Genomic DNA, 21,590 nt, shown 5'->3' on the forward strand with positions numbered 1-21,590 from the left:
CTCGGTCCTAGGGGCCAATTTCCCCTCTCACCAGCTTTTCTTTTAGTTGTTCAGTCTCCGCCGTCTCCGCAGTTTTTTTTTTCCCCTGTTCCGCGATGTCAGGCGGCGTTAGGCGGCGTCCGCGGCCGGCAATGTCAGCAGCCAGCTATAGCGGCGTTTCTCAGCGTTTTGTTTTTTTTTCGAGGCTCGGCGTCTTTCCAAGCTGGCAACTCGGAGAGATCGAATTTTCCGATCCGCTGCCAGCTCCAGGACCGCTAGATGGTCAGACAGCCTCACCTCCCTTGGGCCAGCTCCAAAGTGCCAAATTCCTCCTCTCTGCAAGATTTTATTTCAGTACAGAAGCCGAGCGGCAGACCCGGCAGCCATCTTTCTCGCCCATGCGCAGAACTCTAGACCGATTAGATCCCACAGATTAGGCCTCCTCCGAATTCCATCCGCCGGCCAGTGTCAACTAGCGACTACCCGGAGGAGAGCCTTCTCTGTGGCCGCTCCGACCCTCTGGAACGAACTCCCCGTGGAGATTCGAACCCTCACCACCCTCCAGACCTTCCGCAAAGCCCTTAAAACCTGGCTATTCAGACAGGACTGGGGCTAAAAAGCTTCTACCCCCTTCTCGAATGGTATGACTGTTGTGTGTTTTAAATTATGTATTGTTGCGCGTTGTTTTAATTTTTTTGTCTGTATCCCCCTCCCTTGGTTGAGTTGTGAGCCACCCTGAGTCCCCTTCGGGGGAAAAGGGCAGCATATAAATAAAATAAACATTCAACATTCAAACATTCAACATTAATTTGCTCAGTTCTTTGTATTAACATCTACATCATTCTGGATTGACTTGGGGTGTCTACCTACTGGTAAGTGGGGTTTTTTGTTTTATTTTTTAATGTATTTTAAAATAATATTTTATTTATTGTGCATAGGATTTATTAAAATAGTTTTATTCTGTGTGGATTTATGTTAAGAACTCCCTGTTATTAAGCTTTCCTCAATTAATCTCTGAGTAGATTCCCACCAACTTCAAGATCCCAAGGGCACACCTTTGCTTAGTTTATAGATGATGCCTTTCCTTAAATATGAAAATAAATACATTTATTGTTCAAATGTGTACATCTCAATAGAAATGACTCTCAGGGGTGACAACAATCCACTAAAATAATAATATAAAACAGTAATTACAAAAACAGGAGAAACTGTTATGAAAATTATTATTAAAAAATAAAGAATAAAAATAGAGTTATTAAGTATATTAATTGCAGCAACCACAATACAATACCTCGGTCCTTCTTTTCATTAAACTAGACATACCCAATTCCAAGGAATTAAAAGACGCTTGCTCCTGGGGAGGAAAGCTATGGCAAATCTAGACAGCATCCTAAAAAGCAAGGTGACCAGATTTTCAGTAAAGAGGGACACCTTTGACTGGGGGTGGGGGCTTGATTAAAAATTTTATACGGAGCAACAAAAATTTTCATACAACGCAAAAGTAGTATTGTAATTTTTTATATTTTCAACATAACTACAATTTACAAATATAAATTGTAACTGTTGCCAAACATCAAAATTTTGATCGTGTGACCATGAGGATGCTGCAACGGTCGCTAAGTGTAAAAATGGTCGCTAAGTGTGAAAAATGGTCATCAGGCACTTTTTTCAATGCCATTGTAACTTTGGTCACTAAGCCCATTATATCACCTTTCTTGCCACAGTTCTTAAGTGAATAACTGCAGCTGATAAGTTAGTAACAAGTGAATCTGGTTTCCCCATTTGACTTTGTCAAAAGGTGATTATATGACCCCAGGACACTGAAACCATCATAAATACGAATCTGTTGCCAAACATCAAAATTTTGATTGTGTGACCATGAGGATGCTGCAATGGTCGCTAAGTGTGAAAATGGTCGCTAAGTGTGAAAAATGGTAATCAGTCACTTTTTTCAATGCCATTGTAACTTTGGTCACTAAGCCCATTATATCACCTTTCTTGCCACAGTTCTTAAGTGAATAACTGCAGCTGGTATTTTGTATTTTGGATAGAATCTTTTTTTTAATTTGTCTAAGACAATTTTAAAAAAGGATTCTATCCAAAATAAATTGAAGTGAAACCATTTTAAAAAATTCTATGCACAATACTTTGATATATATTGTGCATAGAATTTTTTAAAATAGTTTTACTTCAATTTATTCTGTGTGGATTCTTTTTTAAAATTGTCTTAGACTATTTTAAAAAAGATTCTATCCAAAATACAAAATACCAGCTGCAGTTATTCACTTAAGAACTGTGGCAAGAAAGGTGGTATAGTGACCAAAGTTACAATGGCATTGAAAAAAGTGACTGATGACCATTTTTCACACTTAGCGACCATTTTCACACTTAGCGACTGTTGCAGCACCCTCATGGTCACGTGATCAAAATTTTGATGTTTGGCAACAGTTACAATTTATATTTGTAAATTGTAGTTATGCTGAAATAAAAAAAAATTACAATACTATTTTTGCGTTGTATGAAAATTTTTGTTGCTCCGTATAAAATTTTTAATCAAGCCCCCCCCCCCCCTTTCCGGTCAAAGGTGTCCCTCTTTACCAATCTGAAAATCTGGTCACCTTAAAATAACAACAAAGTTGGAAGGGACCTTGGAGGTCTTCTAGTCCAATGCCCTGTCCAGGCAGGAAACCCTACATCCATGACGGTGAATCTATGGCACATAGGTGGCATGTGGAGCCATATTTGCTGACACAGAAGCCCTCAGCTCCGGTGTGCATGGTCAACTTATTTTCGGCCTTTTGGAAGGCCAGGGAAGGCCGTTTTCGCCCTCCCTAAGCTTCAGGAAAGCCTCCGGAGCCTAGAGGGCAAAACAGCCTCCCCCCAGAGGCCCTCTGGAATGCGGAAATGAATCATTTCCGAACTTCCGGTTGGCCTGTTGTGCCCGTTTTTTGCCCTCCTCAGGCTCCAGAGGCTTTCCTGAAGCCTGGGGAAGGCAAAAAAACCGGCCCAAAAGGCCAAACAGAAGTTCGGAAATGATCGTTTCCACTTTCTGGGGAGTGGGGGTGGGCGGTGGAGGCTGTTTCCTCCCTCCCCAGACTTCAGGAAAGCCTCTGGGAGCTTTTTTGCATGCACACGCAGGGGGATGGGGCATGTGCACACAATTTTGACACGCCAAAAAAAGGTTAGCCATCACTAACCTATACCATTTCAGACAAATGGCTGTCCAATCTCTTTTTAGAAACTTACAGTGTTGGAGGTGGTGATGAATCAGTTGTAAAGTCACTTTTTTCAGTGCTGTTATAACTTCAAAGAGTCACTAAAGGAAATGGTTGTGAGTCATGGGTTACCTGTGCAACTTTTTCTTGGCATTTGGGTTAGTACGCCAGATACATATAGTGAACTGGCTTAAGTGGAGCAAGGAAAAAAACCAAAATCTCCATTTACATAACTTCTAAATCTCAATCCCCAGTCAGCTATTAAATAGTTTCACCTTCTGTCCAGTTAAAAATTAAAGTTGTGCAAAGCATTTGCAAGAGGTATTTCACAAAGCATACAAACATTTTAAAACACCTTTTCTATTAGCAATGGTCTGATTCTACAAATGAGTAAAATTTAATCTTCCTGGATCATGCCCAAAGCATTTTTTTTATGAAGGTACTATGATGCCAAATGATGAAACCAACATTGTAATACTCGGCGTTTGTAGTTTTGCCATTTGTAGTTTCATGGAGATGTTGTAAGTCTGTAACAGTGGAGTTTCCATAGCAATATCTCAACATATTTTGGGAAGTATTTTAAAATCACTATTTAGTATTTGCCTTATATATTCAGTCAACAATCAATAAATTTAAAAGAACAATAACAAAATCTTATTAAAAATATAAAAAAATAATTGACATATCTTAGAATGTAGAAATTGAGAGCCAGTTTTCTCCAATGATGAAGGCAACAGAAACGAGGAGATTGTGAGTTCTAATCCCGCTTTAGGCACGAAAGCCAGCTGTGTGACTTTGGGCCAGTCATTCACTCTCAGCCCATCTAACCTCACAGGGTTGTTGTTGTTGTAATTAAAATAGAAAGAGAGAAGAGTAGCAGATATGTTAATCATCTTCAATTATTTATGAGACTAATAAAGGTGGCATTAAAAAACTCTTTAAAAAATGGTAAACAAGGAGAGCTCTGTCTAATAAATTGTCTGCAGTAATTGATGATTTAAAAATTAAAAAGATGCATAAGTGTTATTGAGCGACTGATTCAAGAGTAGATAACAGGGGAAAACAGGGACAAAGGAACTAAATAATGTCTGGATGCTTATTCCTCTGCCTATTCCAAATAGGCAACCTGAGACAACCTTGGCCTGCTATAAAACAGGCCCTGTCTTTACCGATATTGAACCATGCATGAATAATTGCCTTTGTGGCATTTTTTTCTTGCCAAGTAGAGGGCTTTTGGAAGCCAACTCTAGCTGACTTCATTTCCTCAGGATACATCTACTGCTGAAATCTAAACAGTTTAGATGCCCTAATTTTCTCTAAGAAATCTTGCGAATTTTAGAGAAGTGTGAGATCTCTGAATGAAAATAGGGTAATTTCAAAGGTTTTGGACAGAACTAATTTAAAATTGATTTAGGTATGTTTACTTTTAAATATAGGGAAGTCTGTGGTGTGGTGAATATGGATTATTTCCTCCTAAAAAGTATGGTCTCTTGGAAAAACATACCTGCATAACCTATCTGAAATATATTTAAAAGAGCTTTGATTACGGCAATATTTTCTGTTCCAAATGGAAACGGGGGGGGGGGGGGAATAAGAGAGGGGCAAAGTTAAAATAGAAGCCAGCAATAATGTCAGCAATAGAGATATTCTCCTGTTATTTTCCCAACCATTGATAACAGTGGTGGGATTCAAAAATTTTTACTACTGCTTCTGTGGGTGTGGCTTGGTAGGCATGGCTTGGTGGGCATGGCAGGGGAAGGATACTATAAAATCTCCATTCCCAGCCCACTCCAGGGGAAGGTTACTGCAAAATCCCCATTCCTTCCTGATCAGCTGGGACTCGGGAGGCAGAGAATAGATGGGGGCGGGGCCAGTCAGAAGTGGTATTTACTGGTTCTTCGAACTACTCAAATTTCCACTACCGGTTCTCCAGAACCTGCTGAAGACCACCTCTGATTGATAATCATTCAAAAGAATCAAAACATTTACAAAAACCAATTAATCTTCAACAGCAAAATTAATATATGAAACAACTAATTTGATAACACATGATCGCATCATATCAACCAACACTGCATTTTGTGCTCAACCTTAAATGATTCTATCCCTTTCTATTTTGTACATTTTAATCTAGTTTTAATTAAAATATCCTTATATTTATTCCTTATATTATCCTTTGCATTTTTGTCATCTTTACTGTCATAATAAAATCTTGGAGTTAGAAAGGCTACTACATTGAATCCATTGCTCTGCTAAGTGCAGGAATTCCAAAATAAAGAGAGCTTCTCTTTTGGCCATCAATGCTAGTGATCTTTTAGAACAATGCAATGTATCTTGAGTAAATATTGGCTAAAATGTTGGATTATAACTGGATCATGGGGAACTACGTAAGTAAGTCCTCCCTAAACCATGAAAGGTCACTAAATCAAAGAATTGTTGTAGTGATGTAACAATGGGGAAGAAAATGCTGTGTGCCACAGAGCAAATAAATTGAAACAAATAAATAATTTGTCATTGTTTGATTGTAAATAACCAGAATTCTTTACAAATTAGACACAAAGCATTGCTGGATTAAACATTGCTTCAGGTGGGGTAACATCTGTTGATTCATGCATATATTAAAGAGAGGAAAAGAAAAGAAGGATCAGCAACAGCAGATTTTCCAAAGGTGTGTCCTATTAAGAAAATCTTGGCTTGTTTTTTTTTTTAATTAATGTACCTCAAATAATCTCAAATAGAAATGACTAGTTGTTTAAAAAGCTATTTGCTCCCTTTATGAAACCAATACAATGACAATTTGATTTGGAATTGAAGACTTTGTGTGCCATAAAACCATGCTTTATGAAGGACACTCAATTTCCTTAGAAAAGACAACATTGTAAGTAGCTTTAGGTTTTGCTTTTTAGAGCTTAACATTGTCAAAAAATCAACAAAATAACTGACTGAGAACAGTTTAGGAAGGTATAGGAAAAGTCAACATTTTTTGGGTGATAAGCAAATGTTGTTTATTATGCACAGGAATTGAGTTATTTCACTAGATCAGAAATGTCCTTTTGCTCCATTGTCATATTTTTATATACCTCTTACTAGCAGTGTCCACTAGTAGAATAAGCAGGAGTCAGGCTGACATAAGCGGAATGAATCCCATTCTTTTCCTCTGTACATTGCACATAAATCTTTTGAACACTGCTGCATATTATCTTTGTTACCTGCTTTAGAAATCTAATAACTTATCTAAAAATAGGGCAGATTAAACATAGGAAAACTACCCTGTGCTACATGGAATGTGGAGAATGTCATTCTGTAATAAAGATATAATGAATATTCTCCCAAAAAATATAAAGTAGCAAAAATAATCCAAAATATATTTTAAAGTAGATCATGAAAATGCTAAGCTTGTTTGACATTCCTAAAAATATATTGATGGAAAGATTTGGGGATCTTTCAGTTACAGTTCCTTTGAAAATTGCCCTTCTCAGAAGTCTAAAATTTTCCATGACCTGTGAAATATGAGAATAGTATCTTTTTAATCTAAACATGCTGCAAAAATCATAGGTTTAGAAGATTTACCTTTTGTAGGCTGTAGAGGAAATAGCTCATCTGAGGATTTCCTGTGGATTCTGTATTCTGGATTTATAAAAACTTCAGGCAAAAACTGGTTGTTTGGGAGATGTTAAAATGTCTAAATGTTAAACTGTTTTCCAGACATGTTAACTATTATTTCGGTTGTACTAGTTAACATTTCTATCACTCAAGGTAACCTGGACTTTATTCAGACAGCTGTGTAGCTGTACTGTTGCTGTGAGACAAACTATGTGAAAAATAGATTCAGGATATGCCCATAATGTGGTGAAATTCTCACAATTATCCATCATTAAGGTAAGGATGGTGGGCAGGTGGGCGGGCGGGCCTTCCGGAGCACTGTACCGGAACGGTACCCGGTGTTCCCGGCAGGCAACGGTATGCCCGTACCGGGGCATACCGCCTGCAACCCACCACTGAGGTAGTCCTTCATTATAACTACAACTGAGCTCAAAAACTTATGTTGCTAAGTGAGACATTTGTTTAAGTGAATTTTGTCTCACTTTCTGACCTTTCTTGCCACATTTGTTAAGTGAATCATTGCAGTTAGCAACATAGTGGTTAAGTGAATCTGGCTTCCCCATTGACTTTGCTTGCCAGAAGGTTGCAAGCACATGATCCCAGGACATTGCAACCATCATAAATATGAGTCAATTGCCAAGTGCCTGAATTTTGATCACGTAACACAGGGATGCTCCCATGAATATGAAAAACTGTCGTAAGTCACTTTTTCCAGTGCCATTGTAACTTCAAATGGTCATTAAACAAACTGTTATATAATTATAACAGGTTACTACCTGTACATATGTTACTTTCAAAAAAAGCCCCAGAATTGTTCATTTTAGTCTTTTAAATTCCTTTAGCAATATGGCTCAAATTAAAATTTCCAATCTGACTTCCTGGGAATTATCTTGCCTTCCACTCCAAGACAGGAGATTGGCTTTAGGGGAGAGAGGACTTCAATCAACATGGTCCGTATGGTAGGGCTGAAGATAAGGTATGATAGCAAGCTATCTTAAAATTGCTGCTGTTATTTTAACAGCATCAGCTTTCCCAGTCCTTGATTTACAACAGCTCATTTAGTGACCATTCAAAGTTATAGTGTCACTGAAAAAAATGATTTATGCTTTTTGTACTTATGACAGTTGCAGCATTCCCATCAGATATGGTATTCTGCCGGTTAAGACCGATTCCCCCTGTCAGCTGTCCCCGTCCACCCACTCTGGCTCTATGGCATCCCATTTAGGTCCTTTTTTTAGCCAAAGCACATGCGTGGAAGCCTGAGCACATGCGCACTCACATTTGCGAACCGGTAGGGAAGGTAAGTGAATACCACCCCTGATCCCCATAGTCATGTGATCAGCATTTGGCAATTAACTCATATTTATAATGGTTGCCATTCCTGGTCACATGTGATCCCCTTTTGCGACCTTCTGACAAGCAAAGTTAATGGGAAGCCAGATTCACTTAACAACTGTAGCAGGAAATGTCGTAAAATGGGACAAAATTCATGTAACAAATGTCTCACTTAGCGACAAACATTTTGGTAAATCAATGACTACCTGTATATCGTTTAATGAAGTTGCCCAATATTTTAGTGAAACAGGCATAGGTACAAGCATTATTCCTCAGGCTAAACTTATATTTGATTAGTCTTCAATCCATGAATATTACAATCTTTAGTAACTAGTGTACTTGCTTATTTAGTAAAGGGCATAAAGGGCATGTCTTTGTGTTTGTACATATAGTTACTACAGCTGTGTTTCTGTGTGGGACTGTCCATGTGTGCATATATGCACAAATGCTAAGTTCATTTATTTGTCTTAAATTAAATCTAGGGATGAATAAATTGGATTAAATTAATTAAGCGAAATAGATGATATGCTCTTAGTAGGTAACAGTCATAATTTGATCTGTAATTTATTAAGTAAAGCTTTCTAAACTGTTGTAATCTCATCTTCTAGGAGCACATACTTGTTTCTGTATTACAGGGCAGTTCTTAGCATATCAAACCATCTCTCACATATCCCAACATTTTCACCTCATAAAATTAGCTTAGTTGCTTATTATGTGGAGAATGTGCTTGCTGCATGAGAATAAGCATAAAACTCCCCATGTAAGCGCAAGTTAACTTCTTTGTAATATCATAATAAGAAGCCACATTCTAAACAGGGTTTTTTTAAAACTCTACAACACTTTAGATACTGTTGACTTACAACTCTACTCCAAACTATCTGTCATCATTGGCTTTGATAAATAGAACTTCTGAGAGATTTGGGGGCAAATTGATTTTCCCACTCCTAGAAGCTGAGACTGAACCGAGAGTTGAAAACAGTTAGTTTATTTTGTAGAAAAACAAATATTCTAAGCTATAAGGAAGAAATCTTAGAAAAGTGTTCCCCAAATTGGGGGACTCATAGTATATGGAAGTACAATTGCCATAAGAAAATGTTGGTTTGCATTTATGAAAGGATTTCTTCGAGGGCCGTATCAGCATTGTAGTTCTCTGCGGGCCAGTGAAGGGGGGAATCAGGTGGGGGAGATGGGATAGACACCTCCTGCGGCACCCTGCAGCATGTGGGGCACAGGAGGTACATGAGCCCTCCGCACAGCCTGTTTTTGGCTGGCAGAGTGCTGCAGGAGGCCGTGGAGGCTGAAAATGGGCTGCAGGAGGACTGCACCATTTTGGCCGGCAGAGGCACCATAGGCCAGTCCTTTGATATTTCCACTCCAGCCCTGTGGGCCGGATTTAAGCACCCATGGGCTGGATCCGGCCAGCGGGCCTTGAGTTTGACACCATTGCTATAGTCCAACATATATGGAACGTGTCAGATAATGGAAGGCTGCTCTGCACAATGTGTGAAACCATGCATATGTTTTATTCTTTATTCTTATCTAAATATATATTTCCAATGTTTTTCAGGTGTTGTTTGCTTTGAATCAAACATTATTACAACACGAAAGTCTTCGAGCTGGCAGCTGGCAGGCTCCTTACACAACTGAAGACCTTATCAAGCATTACAATTGCGGTGACCTAAATGCTGTTATATTCAATCATGATTCTTCTCAGGTACGATGATTTCACAATTGTCTTACATTTGGGCAAGACCAAAAAGGCATAATTGTTGCATCTCACCACTACAGCTGTTTCACATTTAGTTTCACATTTCTTTAGCCTATTCTGTTATCTGACTTAAATAGATATGTGGATAAGTTAAAACAGGTATCACCCAATGATATTTTCCTATCCCCTTAATTTCCCAAAACAAGTATTTGAATTATCACTGGACAGATAAGGAACATTTTATGACACCCACAAGCATAAACTCCTATTTAACTAAACTAAACTAAAGTTAGCTAAACTAAGATATGGTGATTATAAATCTGTGGAGTAATACAGAATTTGTTTATACATGGAAGGATAGCTAAATCCTTGAAATAGGCATAAGGACCAAGGAAAAATATTCTATTTGACTGTGATTCAAAATACATTGTTGTTTAAAATTATTCCTGGAATTAAAGAAAAGCTCCTGAAGACAGAGCATGAGTTTTGTTCATATACATTAATGATAGTCAGAACTGAAAATGGATCTTCTTTAAAACATTTCTTTGGATCTAATTGAATGCTGGTCCTGTTCTCAGTTATAGATGCATCTCTTTTCAGTGATCTTGCTGATTGTGGTGATGTGTCCCACTTTTCTGTGAAATATGAGATGCTGTGTATTAATCAATAGCTAATTAAACTCAGCTTAGGCTTTTCATTGCATTTAATTATAGTTATAGATATAAATCTGTATCCCCTGTTTTCTGGGTTTCATTCTTCCCCCCTCACCCTCAAACTAGGAGAATAAGAAAGAAGAAACTATTTTCTTCTGAGTCCTCCTTTCTTTTCCAGCCCTGTCCAAGGTGGCAAATAAAGTTGTTACAAACTCCAGGGTCTTAGGAAGGACCTGCCCCATGCAATGCTCACCTCTGCCATTTTGGGCAAGACCATTGTAGAACTGGACAATAACTTAGAGATATGATTAGTAATAAATAATCCTCAAAATAAATAATCCTCCTAAGACATCAATTCTTCTGAATCTGCCCCAGTGACATCTTCAAGATTTTGGTTGTCCCAAATATTTTGGTAAAAATCTGTATGGTTGCTAACATTTACTTGATGACCCATGATCCAAATCAAGCAAGTTTTGATTTTGGCCTATTCCGTAGATTTTGGGACCAAGTGGTTACTTCAAAAACATTTATTTTGTCATTGGGGGGTGTGTGTGATGCTCTTATTAGGAGTGTCACGTTCCGGCATTCACGTTGAATACAAACAGAGAGTCAGTTTGTTTGGTGAAAAACTTTATCTCTATCTAATATTACGTGATAACCAGCACTAAATGACAATGATACAAAGGTAAGCAAATCCAAGTCAGTTCTAACCAAGTTAACACCATCACTCATATATATATATATATATATATATATATATATATATATATATATATATATATATATATATATATATATATATGTGTGTGTGTGTGTGTGTGTGTGTGTGTGTGTGTGTGTGTGTGTGTGTGTGTGTGTGTGTGTGTGTGTGTGTGTGTGTGTGTGTGTGTGTGTGTGTGTGTGCGCGCGCGAGAGAGAGAGAGAGAGAGAGAGAGAGAGAGAGAGAGAGAGAGAGAGAGAGAGAGAGAGAGAGCGCCTCCTTCCTGGTTAGCCGCATCCGAGCAGAAGAGTTACATCAGAGTAGGCAGTTGCACCCGAGTAGAAGAATTACTCTGCAGAGTAGTGTGGGAAGCTTGGAGAGCCACATGCAGTTACAGACTCCGCCGATATCAGAGAGTTAACATCAATGTGGCAGCGTTGGTGGCATATAAGCATGGCTGAGGGGGCATGGCGATGGATGGGCTCCCCCCTGAATGGCAGCCTGAGGGCTGGCAAGGAGAAGGTCAAAGCATTTCCATCTGGAACAGGGGTGTCAAACTCATGACCCAAGAGCCGAAGGTGTCACACACTGGCTACTCCCACCCCCGGTTTAGCAAAGGGGAAGAAGTCATGATGTGTCATGTGATAAGAACATGATGGCGTGAGTTTGACATCCCTGATCTAGAAGAACCTATTCTAGGAGATCTTATAACGTGAAAATAGATTTCATAGGAATAAGTTGCATTGATCAAAACTATTCGGAACAGTTTTGGAGTTACTGGGTACTAGATTGCTCAAATCAAATTGCCCCTACAATGCAATCCCCAAAGTGGACTAAAACATCTCAAAGGATCCCAGCTGCAAAATGATCAAACCAGCTAATAGTGCCTTGCCAATCTTGACTTGCTTTCTGCTCTCTCATTTTTGCTTGTCTTCTCTGCATCCTGGAAATTCTTACGTTCTTCACATGTCTGTGGTTTCCTTGAGAAACACTACAATATCACCCCTAGATTAATTTCTGTAGAGTTGTTCTATATGTTTTGGTCTAATGATGGATTAAAAGGTTTTTGAATGGGATGTGTGCATAGTAGAAAGTTAACTGCAAGTGCTTACAACATAATTCCCTCTCCTTAGGACAAAAGACTTGATGATAATTGAGTTTGTATCCGAAGAGGAAATGAGCATTAAGGCAATAAGTTAAGAGGCCAGTTAATTTTTTAACATGTCATAATTCATTCATAATTTTTGTGTCATATGACTTTGGTTGGAATCTATTGCTTTCTCTTAGATCTTCTATATCATAATGAACTTTGAAATGCTTCTGTGGTTTTCTAACTTCCACCCTATGCAAGCAATTCAAGCAGGCACAGTTTACACATCTGTAACTGTCACCAGCAAAAAGTAATACAATGGAATGTGATCCATCCACTTTAAGGACTTCTGTGTCACCTCTTAAATCACTTCAGTTTAAATGACTTGGATTAATTTGGAAGCCTCAGATATATCTGATGATGGGTTTTAAAAATAAACAGAGTGCTATCCTTCAAACAACTGGAGGGAGGGAGCTTACATTTCACTGAAAATAGTAATCAACAGCAACTTTTCTGTGACAGTAAAATAGAAATCTCACATAACCATTACAAAAAGTGAGGGGAACACATGTTTTTCAGTAAAAAATCAATTATACCATCTTGATTTTAATTTCCACTGGGAACTTGAGCAGCAAACAAAACAAACAAAAGCTTGTATTGTTGGTGTGATTGTGTTACATTTTTCTCTCCATAGTTTTCTCACTTAAATCCTTATTTAATCTCGGTAAGGCTGAACAAGACAAAGTTTATTTAGCTGAAGCATGTCAGAGAAACACAATAGGAAACAGCTCACTTTGTTGTACAGGTTTCTGCAACATACTTGACTAATAAATTTGCAGCACATTTTCTGGCAAAGCTGTCAAAGCGATACAAAACTTAGCTTCAAAACAAAGACGGAGATCTTGTGATGTCTCCTTCATTGCTCTCTGAGTGGATAGCCTTTGCTTTCAAGGAAGATTTCCCTGTTCAGATTTATGTTTCCATTAACATTTCCTGAGATTTGATTTGTGTAAGCATTTCAATGCCCATGCTAACTTCCATCTACTTTAGCCTTCATCTCATACTCAACTATCCTCTATATGTGCTTCTAGAGTATAGCCTCAGCTTGTGGTGCCATTTCTAAACTGATTGAAGTTTGTAGCCTTCTAATCCCCACTGTCTAAAGTCATTATACTGTACTATAAACATACATATATCCATATTAATTTAGTTATTTTTGTCATGAATATTAACTATAGAGGGAGATTTCTCTGAAGTTAGGTTTACAATTTCTGATTGGCTCCTATTATAAATTCACATAATCATGTTAACATATGTATTTTAGCAATCATCTGTTCATTATTTGTACACAATCTTTTCTCAAAGTCAGTCACATAATATTCAATACCATAAATTCTTTTTGTCTTCTTTCACTCTTTCTGATAATTGTAAATAGGAAAACCATTGACTGCCAACAGTTGTTCTCGATTTTATTTCGTATTCCACTTGACAAAATTCTATTGTCGCATGATACATTAACCATTTGTGTTTGTATATTGTATATAACATGCTTATTGTGCTGAGAAACACAAAGGTGTTTCGGGCACAAATTGGATTTACTATATAACTATTCCATTTTCTTAGTATAGCATATCTAACAGAATGATTTTTAAAATCTATATTAACCTTAATTTTATCATTCCACAAATATACATATACTATGTTTATAGTATATAATATAATATATGTTATATATTGTAAATATGATGTAGAAATCAGAAAGTTAAATTGGGGGTGGGGTCAATTAAATTAGGAATTACAGTCATGGTGTCAGATCCTCTCCATTAGATAATTAGGAAAGAAGACCATGAGACTCCATGAGTAGAAATCAAGTGTACTTTTACTAATTATAAATGATTAAAGGCATAGCGAAGCGAAGTCTGATTATTTAGGCGCGAAAGCGATTGATATATAGAATAGCCCATTCCCCACCCCTTGGCATCCCAGTTACAGTCCAATCATAATTCTCCCAAGTGTCAGGTGTGAGATAACTTCAAAAGGCATCACAAAGATGGAATGTTGGTGCCATTAGTCCTGGCGGGAATCTCCTACGCATGCGTAGGCCGACAGGCAGCTGAGCTCCAGAACCTTCCTCCAGCACAATGAGTAACCTCTCCCAAATACCATGCCCTCCCCCCCCGTTTCATGGCAGCCAAAGCAACAGCAAAGCAGAGGCTGACATCCGGCCGTTCTCCGGAAAAAGGCGTTCAGACCTGGAAAACGACAAAACACAAACAAACAGACGAACAACAAAAAACAGAAGAGAAAAAGGGGGGGGGAGTCAAGGCTTGTCAGGATAAGCAGAATAAAACTGTCGAAGCAGCGGGGGAGCACGGACATGGGACTTGTCCACCCACTCGGTATGAGATGGAGGAAAATGCTTCCAAGCCACTAGGTACTGTATCCGATTCCGCCGCCGTCGAGAGTCCAATATCTCACGAACCTCAAAATGTCGTTCACCATCAATCAACAGGGGGGCAGGTGGAGGGTCCACAGGCGGACGTAAAGAGGAGACATGAACTGGTTTAATGAGGTTAACGTGGAAAACTGGATAAACACGGTTGAGATGTTTGGGTAGCTGCAAACGAACCGAAACAGGACTGATGATCTTGATGATGGGAAATGGGCCCACGTACTTAGGCCCCAATTTCTTAGACTTTTGTGCAGTTTGAAGGAACTTCGTGGACAAATAAACCTGGTCACCCACTCTGTACTGGTAAGGTTGTGCACGCTTCTTATCAGCTTGTTTCTTATGAGCACGATGCACAGCATCCAAAGTACTAAGAGCCAAAGGCCAAACATGGCTCAATCACTCGCTCCATTCAGAGACGGAAGAAACTTGTGGCTGCTCAAGGGGAAGTTCAGGAATAGGAACAAAGTCCTGACCAAAAACGACACGAAAAGGAGTGAACCCAGTGCTGCTATGGACAGAATTATTATAGGCCACTTCAGCGTGCGGCAACAAGTCCACCCAATCATCTTGTTGATAATTGATGAAACAATGTAAATATTGTTCTAGAACAGAATTAGTCCTCTCGCAAGCCCCATTAGTCTGAGGGTGGTGGGCGGAGCTTAGTCCCTGGGCGGAGCCAATGCATTTAAGAAATTCTTTCCAGAAAACAGAAGTGAACAGGACACCTCTATCGGAAATGATGCGATCAGGCACCCCATGCAAACGGTAAATGTGAGAAATGAAGAGCTTACCAAGTGCCTTCGCAGAAGGAATCTTGTAGCACGGAATAAAATGAACTTGTTTTGAAAATAAGTCAGTAACCACCCATATGACGGTGTGCCCCTGGCTCTCAGGAAGGTCGACAATAAAGTCCATAGAAATTTCCTTCCAAGGGGCGACGGGGTGGGCTACAGATTGGAGTAGGCCTTGCGGTTTCCCTGGTGGCCGTTTAGCGGCTGCACAGACTGGACAACTGGCAACATAAAGTTCAATGTCTTTTTTCAAAGAGGGCCACCAAAACTGCCTCTTCACCAAATGCAGCGTCTTCACAAATCCAAAGTGACCTGCCAACTTGGAATCGTGAGCCCGTTGGAGAACAACGAGACGAAGAGAGGCGGGGACGTACAGCTTAGCCCAATTCCACGGTAAATCGTCCCTCATTGTGCATTCACCCTGATGCTGCTGGAACCAGTCATCCTGGGGAAGGGCCCGTTTGAGGTCAGAAAGGAAATCTTGAGGCACTTCTACTTTTGAGCGCGCCTGCTGCCGAGTGACATCCGGAGCAGCCAGGCTGGATGCGGGAACTACGGGTTGAACAATACTCAGCTTAGAGCAGTTGTACTGAGGGAGTCTGGACAAAGCATCAGCCATGAAATTCTTCCCTCCCGGGATGTACTTAAGTGTGAAATTGAAACGATTGAAATGCTGAGCCCAGCGCATCTGCTTAGGGGAGAGGCGTCTTGGAGTCCTCAAAGCCTCTAAGTTTTTATGGTCAGTCCACACCTCAAACGGGTGCTTAGCGCCCTCCAGAAAATGGCGCCACGTGGCCAAAGCCCAGCGTACTGCAAATGCTTCTTTCTCCCAGATTGCCCAACACCTTTCTGTTTCCGTGAGCTTACGGGAGGTGTAAGCGCATGGTTGCAAATTATCTTGGTCGTTGGCTTGAAGCAAGATGGCCCCAACAGCCACGTCACTGGCATCAGCTTGAACGACAAAAGGCTTGTCCATGTCTGGATGCTTCAGAACTGGTTCTGCCGCAAAGAGGCGTTTCAACTTCTCAAAAGCAGCCTGACACTCCATGGTCCAATCCAGCGGCTTGCTAGGCTTATGTTTAGGCCCACCTTTGGACTTCAACAAGTTAGTGATGGGAAGCGCAATTTTGGCAAAAGAAGGGATGAACTGACGATAGAAATTGGCAAAACCCCAAAATTTCTGCAATTGTCTGCGTGTATGGGGCGCCTCCCACTCAGTGACTGCCTTCACCTTAGCGGGGTCCATCTCAATACCAGCGGGGGAGATACGATACCCCAGGTAGTCAATCTTCTCCTGGTGAAACTCACATTTGGACAACTTGGCATACAGTTCAGCGGCCCGGAGCTTTTTCAAGACAGTGCGGACCAACGTGACGTGTTCGTCATAAGTCTGAGTGTAAATAAGGATATCGTCCAAATATACGATAATGCCTTTGTAAAGATGGTCATGCAAGATCTCATTAATTAATTGCATGAAAACTGCAGGCACCCCCTGCAGGCCAAAGGGCATCACCCGGAACTGGAAACAACCGAGGGGGCAGTTGAAAGCAGTCTTCCACTCATCCCCCTCCTTTATGCAGACTCTATAGTACGCTTCTCTGAGGTCCAATTTAGTGAAAATGCGGCCCTTTCCCAATTGGGCTAGCATGTCCTTCATCAATGGTAACGGGTACAGGTTTTGAGCAGAGATGCAGTTCAGGTTTTTGAAATTAACACATAATCTCAGGGAGCCATCTTTCTTCTCTCTGAACAATACGGGTGCAGCTACCTTGGGTCGTGCTGGCTCGATGAATCCCCTTTCTAAGTTTTTATCAATGAATTTTCTCATTTCCTCCATCTCTCTAGGGGACATTGACTATATTTGGGGCTTTGGAAGCTTAACCCCGGGCAAAATATCGATGGAGCAATCAGTAGGTCTGTGGGGCGGAAGCTTATCTGAAGATTTTTCACTAAAAACTCCTTTCAGGTCCCAATACTCTTTTGGAATCTTTTCTTTCCCCTCAATTCTCTCTTGGCCCCTGGCGGCCAATGCGGGGCTGGAGCCAGCAGGCTCTGGGGAATCACCCTCCCCGTCTGGAGCTGTGCTGGTGCAAATGCGCAGCCATCCCTCCCTCCAATTAATGCGATGGTTCCATTTACGAAGCCAGGGGAGGCCCAAAATCAGGGGTCTGTCCATTCCAGGAGCCACAATAAAAGAGATCAATTCTACGTGGGTGCCCATTTTCATCTCTAGAGGTTCAGTATAGAAATGGGCTGGGTCACCCCCAGCAATGGACCCATTGATTTGGCAAAACACAATAGGGGTTTTCAAAGTTCTTAATTTCAGGCCTAGTTTTTCCACCATTGCAGGGTTGATCATACATCTCGAACAGCCCGAGTCAAGGAGGGCAGGAAGCTGTTCTGACACCCCATCGGGTGGTACCCTTAATTCTATTGGGATCAACATGGGGCCATTATTTGAACTCACCCAGCGAGGCGAGGCGTCGTCATCGGAGTCATCAGAGGAGCTGGCGGTGACGTTGCCTCTGGGGATGTGGACAAGGCCATACGAGCTGTGAGCGCCTCCACCTGTATACTGGACCCGTGTCCCTCCTGGCTGGTTGCCAACAGCAGTGAGGTGACACGAGGCTGGATCCAGGTGGTTGTTACCGCCTCCCTTTGGGAGGGGCACTTCCCCGCCGCACTTAAAGCGGCGGTGGTGAGACCCCTCCTGAAGAAACCATCCTTGGATCCAGCCGTTCTTAACAATTACCGTCCAGTCTCCAACCTCCCCTTTCTCGGGAAAGTTGTTGAGAAGGTGGTGGCCTTCCAGCTTCAACGGACCTTGGAGGAAGCTAGTTACCTTGACCCCTTCCAGTCCGGCTTCAGACCTGGTTACAGCACAGAAACCGCTTTGGTTGCATTGACCGATGATCTCTGGAGAGCCAGGGATGGAGGCCATGCGTCCATCCTGGTTCTCCTTGACCTCTCGGCGGCTTTCGATACCATCGACCATGGTATCCTTCTGCAACGACTGCGGGATGAAGTCAATGAAGTCAACTCAATGAAGCGGTGGACGTGATGAACCAGGGTCTTGAGGCCGTTAAGAACTGGATGACAGCTAACAAACTGGTACTCAACCTGGACAAGACCGAGTGGCTGTTGTGTTTCCCTCCCAATAATTTGGCCAGTGTTCCATCGCTCAGGCTGGGGGGTCAAATTTTACACCCCTCAGATAGGGTTCGCAACTTGGGAGTTCTCCTGGACCCACAGCTGACTTTTGACCATCACTTGTCGGCCGTGACCAGGGGGGCATTTGCCCAGGTTCACCTGGTACGCCAGTTGCAACCCTACCTGAACCGGGAGGCCCTCACAACAGTCACTCGAGCCCTTGTGATCTCTAGGCTGGAATACTGCAATGTGCTCTACATGGGGCTGCCCTTGAAGAGCATCCGGCGACTTCAGCTAGTCCAGAATGCGGCCGCGCGAGTGATAGTGGGCGCACCTCAGTTCGCCCACATAACACCTATCCTCCGCGAGCTGCGCTGGCTACCTGTTGATCTCCGGGTGCGCTTCAAGGTGCTACTTACCATCCATAAAGCCCTCCATGGTAGTGGATCTGAGTACTTGAGAGACCACCTTCTGCCGATTACCTCCCTTCGCCCCATCAGATCGCACAGAGAGGGCCTCCTCCGAGTTCCATCCACCAGTCAGTGCCGACTGGCGACTACGCGGAGGAGAGCCTTCTCAGTAGCAGCTCCGACCCTTTGGAACGATCTCCCCGTAGAGATTCGCACCCTCACCACCGTCCAGACCTTCCGCACAGCCCTTAAGATCTGGCTATCCCGGCAGGCCTGGGGATAAGATTTTCATCCGCCCCACCCGAATGCTGAATGAATGTTGTGTTTTATTGTTTTATTTTTATTCACATATTATTTCATGTTCTGTCTTGCACTCCCTTCCCACGAATTGTAAGCCGCCCTGAGTCCCCTCAGGGAAAAGGGCAGCCTATAAATGAAAATAAAATCCTAAAAAAAAATCCAATAAAAATTCCTCCACCTCCTGTCTGAAGCGCGGGGGGGTGTTTTCAGCAGCAAAAGCAGCCTCTTTCTTCTTCTTCTCTGGGGCTCTGCTCGTCTTCCCTTCCCTCTTGGCAGGGGGCGGGGCAGTTGTAGGAAGGTTAACGCGGCAATCTGTGGCGCGGTGGCCGCCCCTCCCGCAACGGAAGCATGTGAGTGGCTTGCCCTTGCCGGTGGAGCTTCCCTTTCCCTCACTCCTGAATCGGAAAGGGGGTTTTTGAGCTGGGGGGGGGGGTGATCTTCCTGCTGTCTCCTCTCTCGCACGTTGAAGTCTGATCAAATCGAGCTCAACGTCTGCTGCATTTTCATACCAAGCTGTAACGCGCTTGGGAAGGTGTCTGTTAACACATTGTTGGTAAATGTCCTCATTTAATCCTAATGCAAATTGGTCCAAAAGGGCATCCTGAGACCAGCCTCTCATATAACAAGCAAGCTGTTGAAACTCCTGAATATATTGAGTCACCGGTCTATCTCCCTGCCTGAGGGCCATAAATTTCATCTTCCCCCGTTTCTCAATTAGAGGGTCATCAAATCGTCTTTTAAACGCAGTCATAAAAGCATCAAAATTCCTCAGGAGGGGGGAATTGCTTTGGTGCAAGCTGATCATCCATTCGGCCGCAACAGCAAAGCAGAGGCTGACACATGGTTGCTACTAAGATGGTTCAATATAGTAAGAGTCTGTAAGCTTTATTGATTCATAAAAGGGAACCTTTATCAATCATAAATTTTATACCGTGTTTCCCCGAAAATACGACATGTCCTGATAATAAGACCATGCCACATTTTTCTGGTGGGCAAAAATATAAGCCCTCCCCCACAAATAAGCCCCCTGGACAACCCCCCACCTCCAGCCAGGCAGAGCGCCGCTCACCAACCTAGCGGTGTCCCGAAGATACCAAACCATGCGGGAGGCAAAAGTGATCATGTTGCTTGGTGCCTTTGGGATACCGCTAGGTTGGTGAACAGTACTATGCCCAGCTGAAGAGGGGGGTTGGCAGGTGGCTGCTCTCTTGTGAGCGGGCTCCCAAAGAGCCGGGCACAGCCTCATGGGTGAATGGCTGTGTTGCACTGTCGCAGCAGCACAACACAACAGCCATGAAGAGACCACACTCATGAACAGCAAGCTGGCAACCCCCCTTTCCAGCCGGGCAGAGAGCCATTCACTGACCTAGGGGCATCGCCAAGCCGCGTGAGCGCTTGTTCGCTGCCGCCCGGCTCCCGGGGCTTGGCGCCTTCGAAATGCCAGTGAATGGTGCTCTGCACGGCTGGAGAGGGGGATTGCGCAAGCGGCTGTTCCGCTCCTGCAGAGCCAGGGCAACCTATGCTGCCACCGCCACCACCATCCCAGCATGGCTTTTTCGGCAGCTCCCAAACCGAGTCTTCCAGTAGTTTGGAAGCTGCCAAAAAAGCCATGCTGGGATGGCGACGGCGGCAGCGGAGGTGCCCTGGCTCTGCAGGAGACTGGGCCAGGGCATTGTGAGGCTGGGAGGCGCGTGAGCGAGAGCAGAACAACCGCTCATGCAACCTCCCTCTCCAGCGCCATTCACTGGCATTTCAAAGGCGCCAAGCTGCAGTAGCCAGGCAGCGGCAAACAGTGACGTTGAGTTGGCTACTGAAATAATAAGATTGCTGTGCCTCTAAACCTAGGCCTATATCCGTTATGCTAACTCTCTGAGGACAGATTGGGACACTTTACTAATTTTTTTGTGAATTCTGGAAACCCAATGCATCAACACAGCTCTCACAGTTCAGACCTCTCATAGTTACTACTATTGAGCAAGGCACCACATATACTGTACCTGTACATTTTTTAGGCAAGAAAAACAAAATGCACAGGTACAGTATATGGTACTTTGCTCAATAGTAGTAACTGTGAGAGGGAACTTGGAGTCCGAGTGGACAACCATTTAAATATGAGCCAGCAGTGTGCAACCGCTGCCAAAAAAGCCAACACAGTTCTAGGCTGCATAAACAGAGGGATATAATCAAGATGACGTGAAGTGTTA

General features: G+C 42.3%; 1 protein-coding gene across 1 annotated transcript in view; it reads left to right on the forward strand.

Annotated features, from left to right (window-relative positions):
* TRABD2B (TraB domain containing 2B) overlaps nucleotides 1-21,590 on the forward strand; it is a 326,342-nt gene that overhangs the window by 217,885 nt on the left and 86,867 nt on the right. The window contains exon 3 of the mRNA XM_087720793.1: nucleotides 9,700-9,846. Coding sequence (XP_087576919.1) covers nucleotides 9,700-9,846 — 147 coding nt within the window. The remainder of the gene's footprint in view (nucleotides 1-9,699; nucleotides 9,847-21,590) is intronic.

Source organism: Thamnophis sirtalis, unplaced genomic scaffold (genome assembly GCF_051295495.1).
Source record: "Thamnophis sirtalis isolate CommonGarterSnake01/CBP01778 unplaced genomic scaffold, rThaSir2_p1.2 scaffold_7, whole genome shotgun sequence".
In the NCBI taxonomy this organism is placed as follows: domain Eukaryota; kingdom Metazoa; phylum Chordata; class Lepidosauria; order Squamata; family Natricidae; genus Thamnophis; species Thamnophis sirtalis.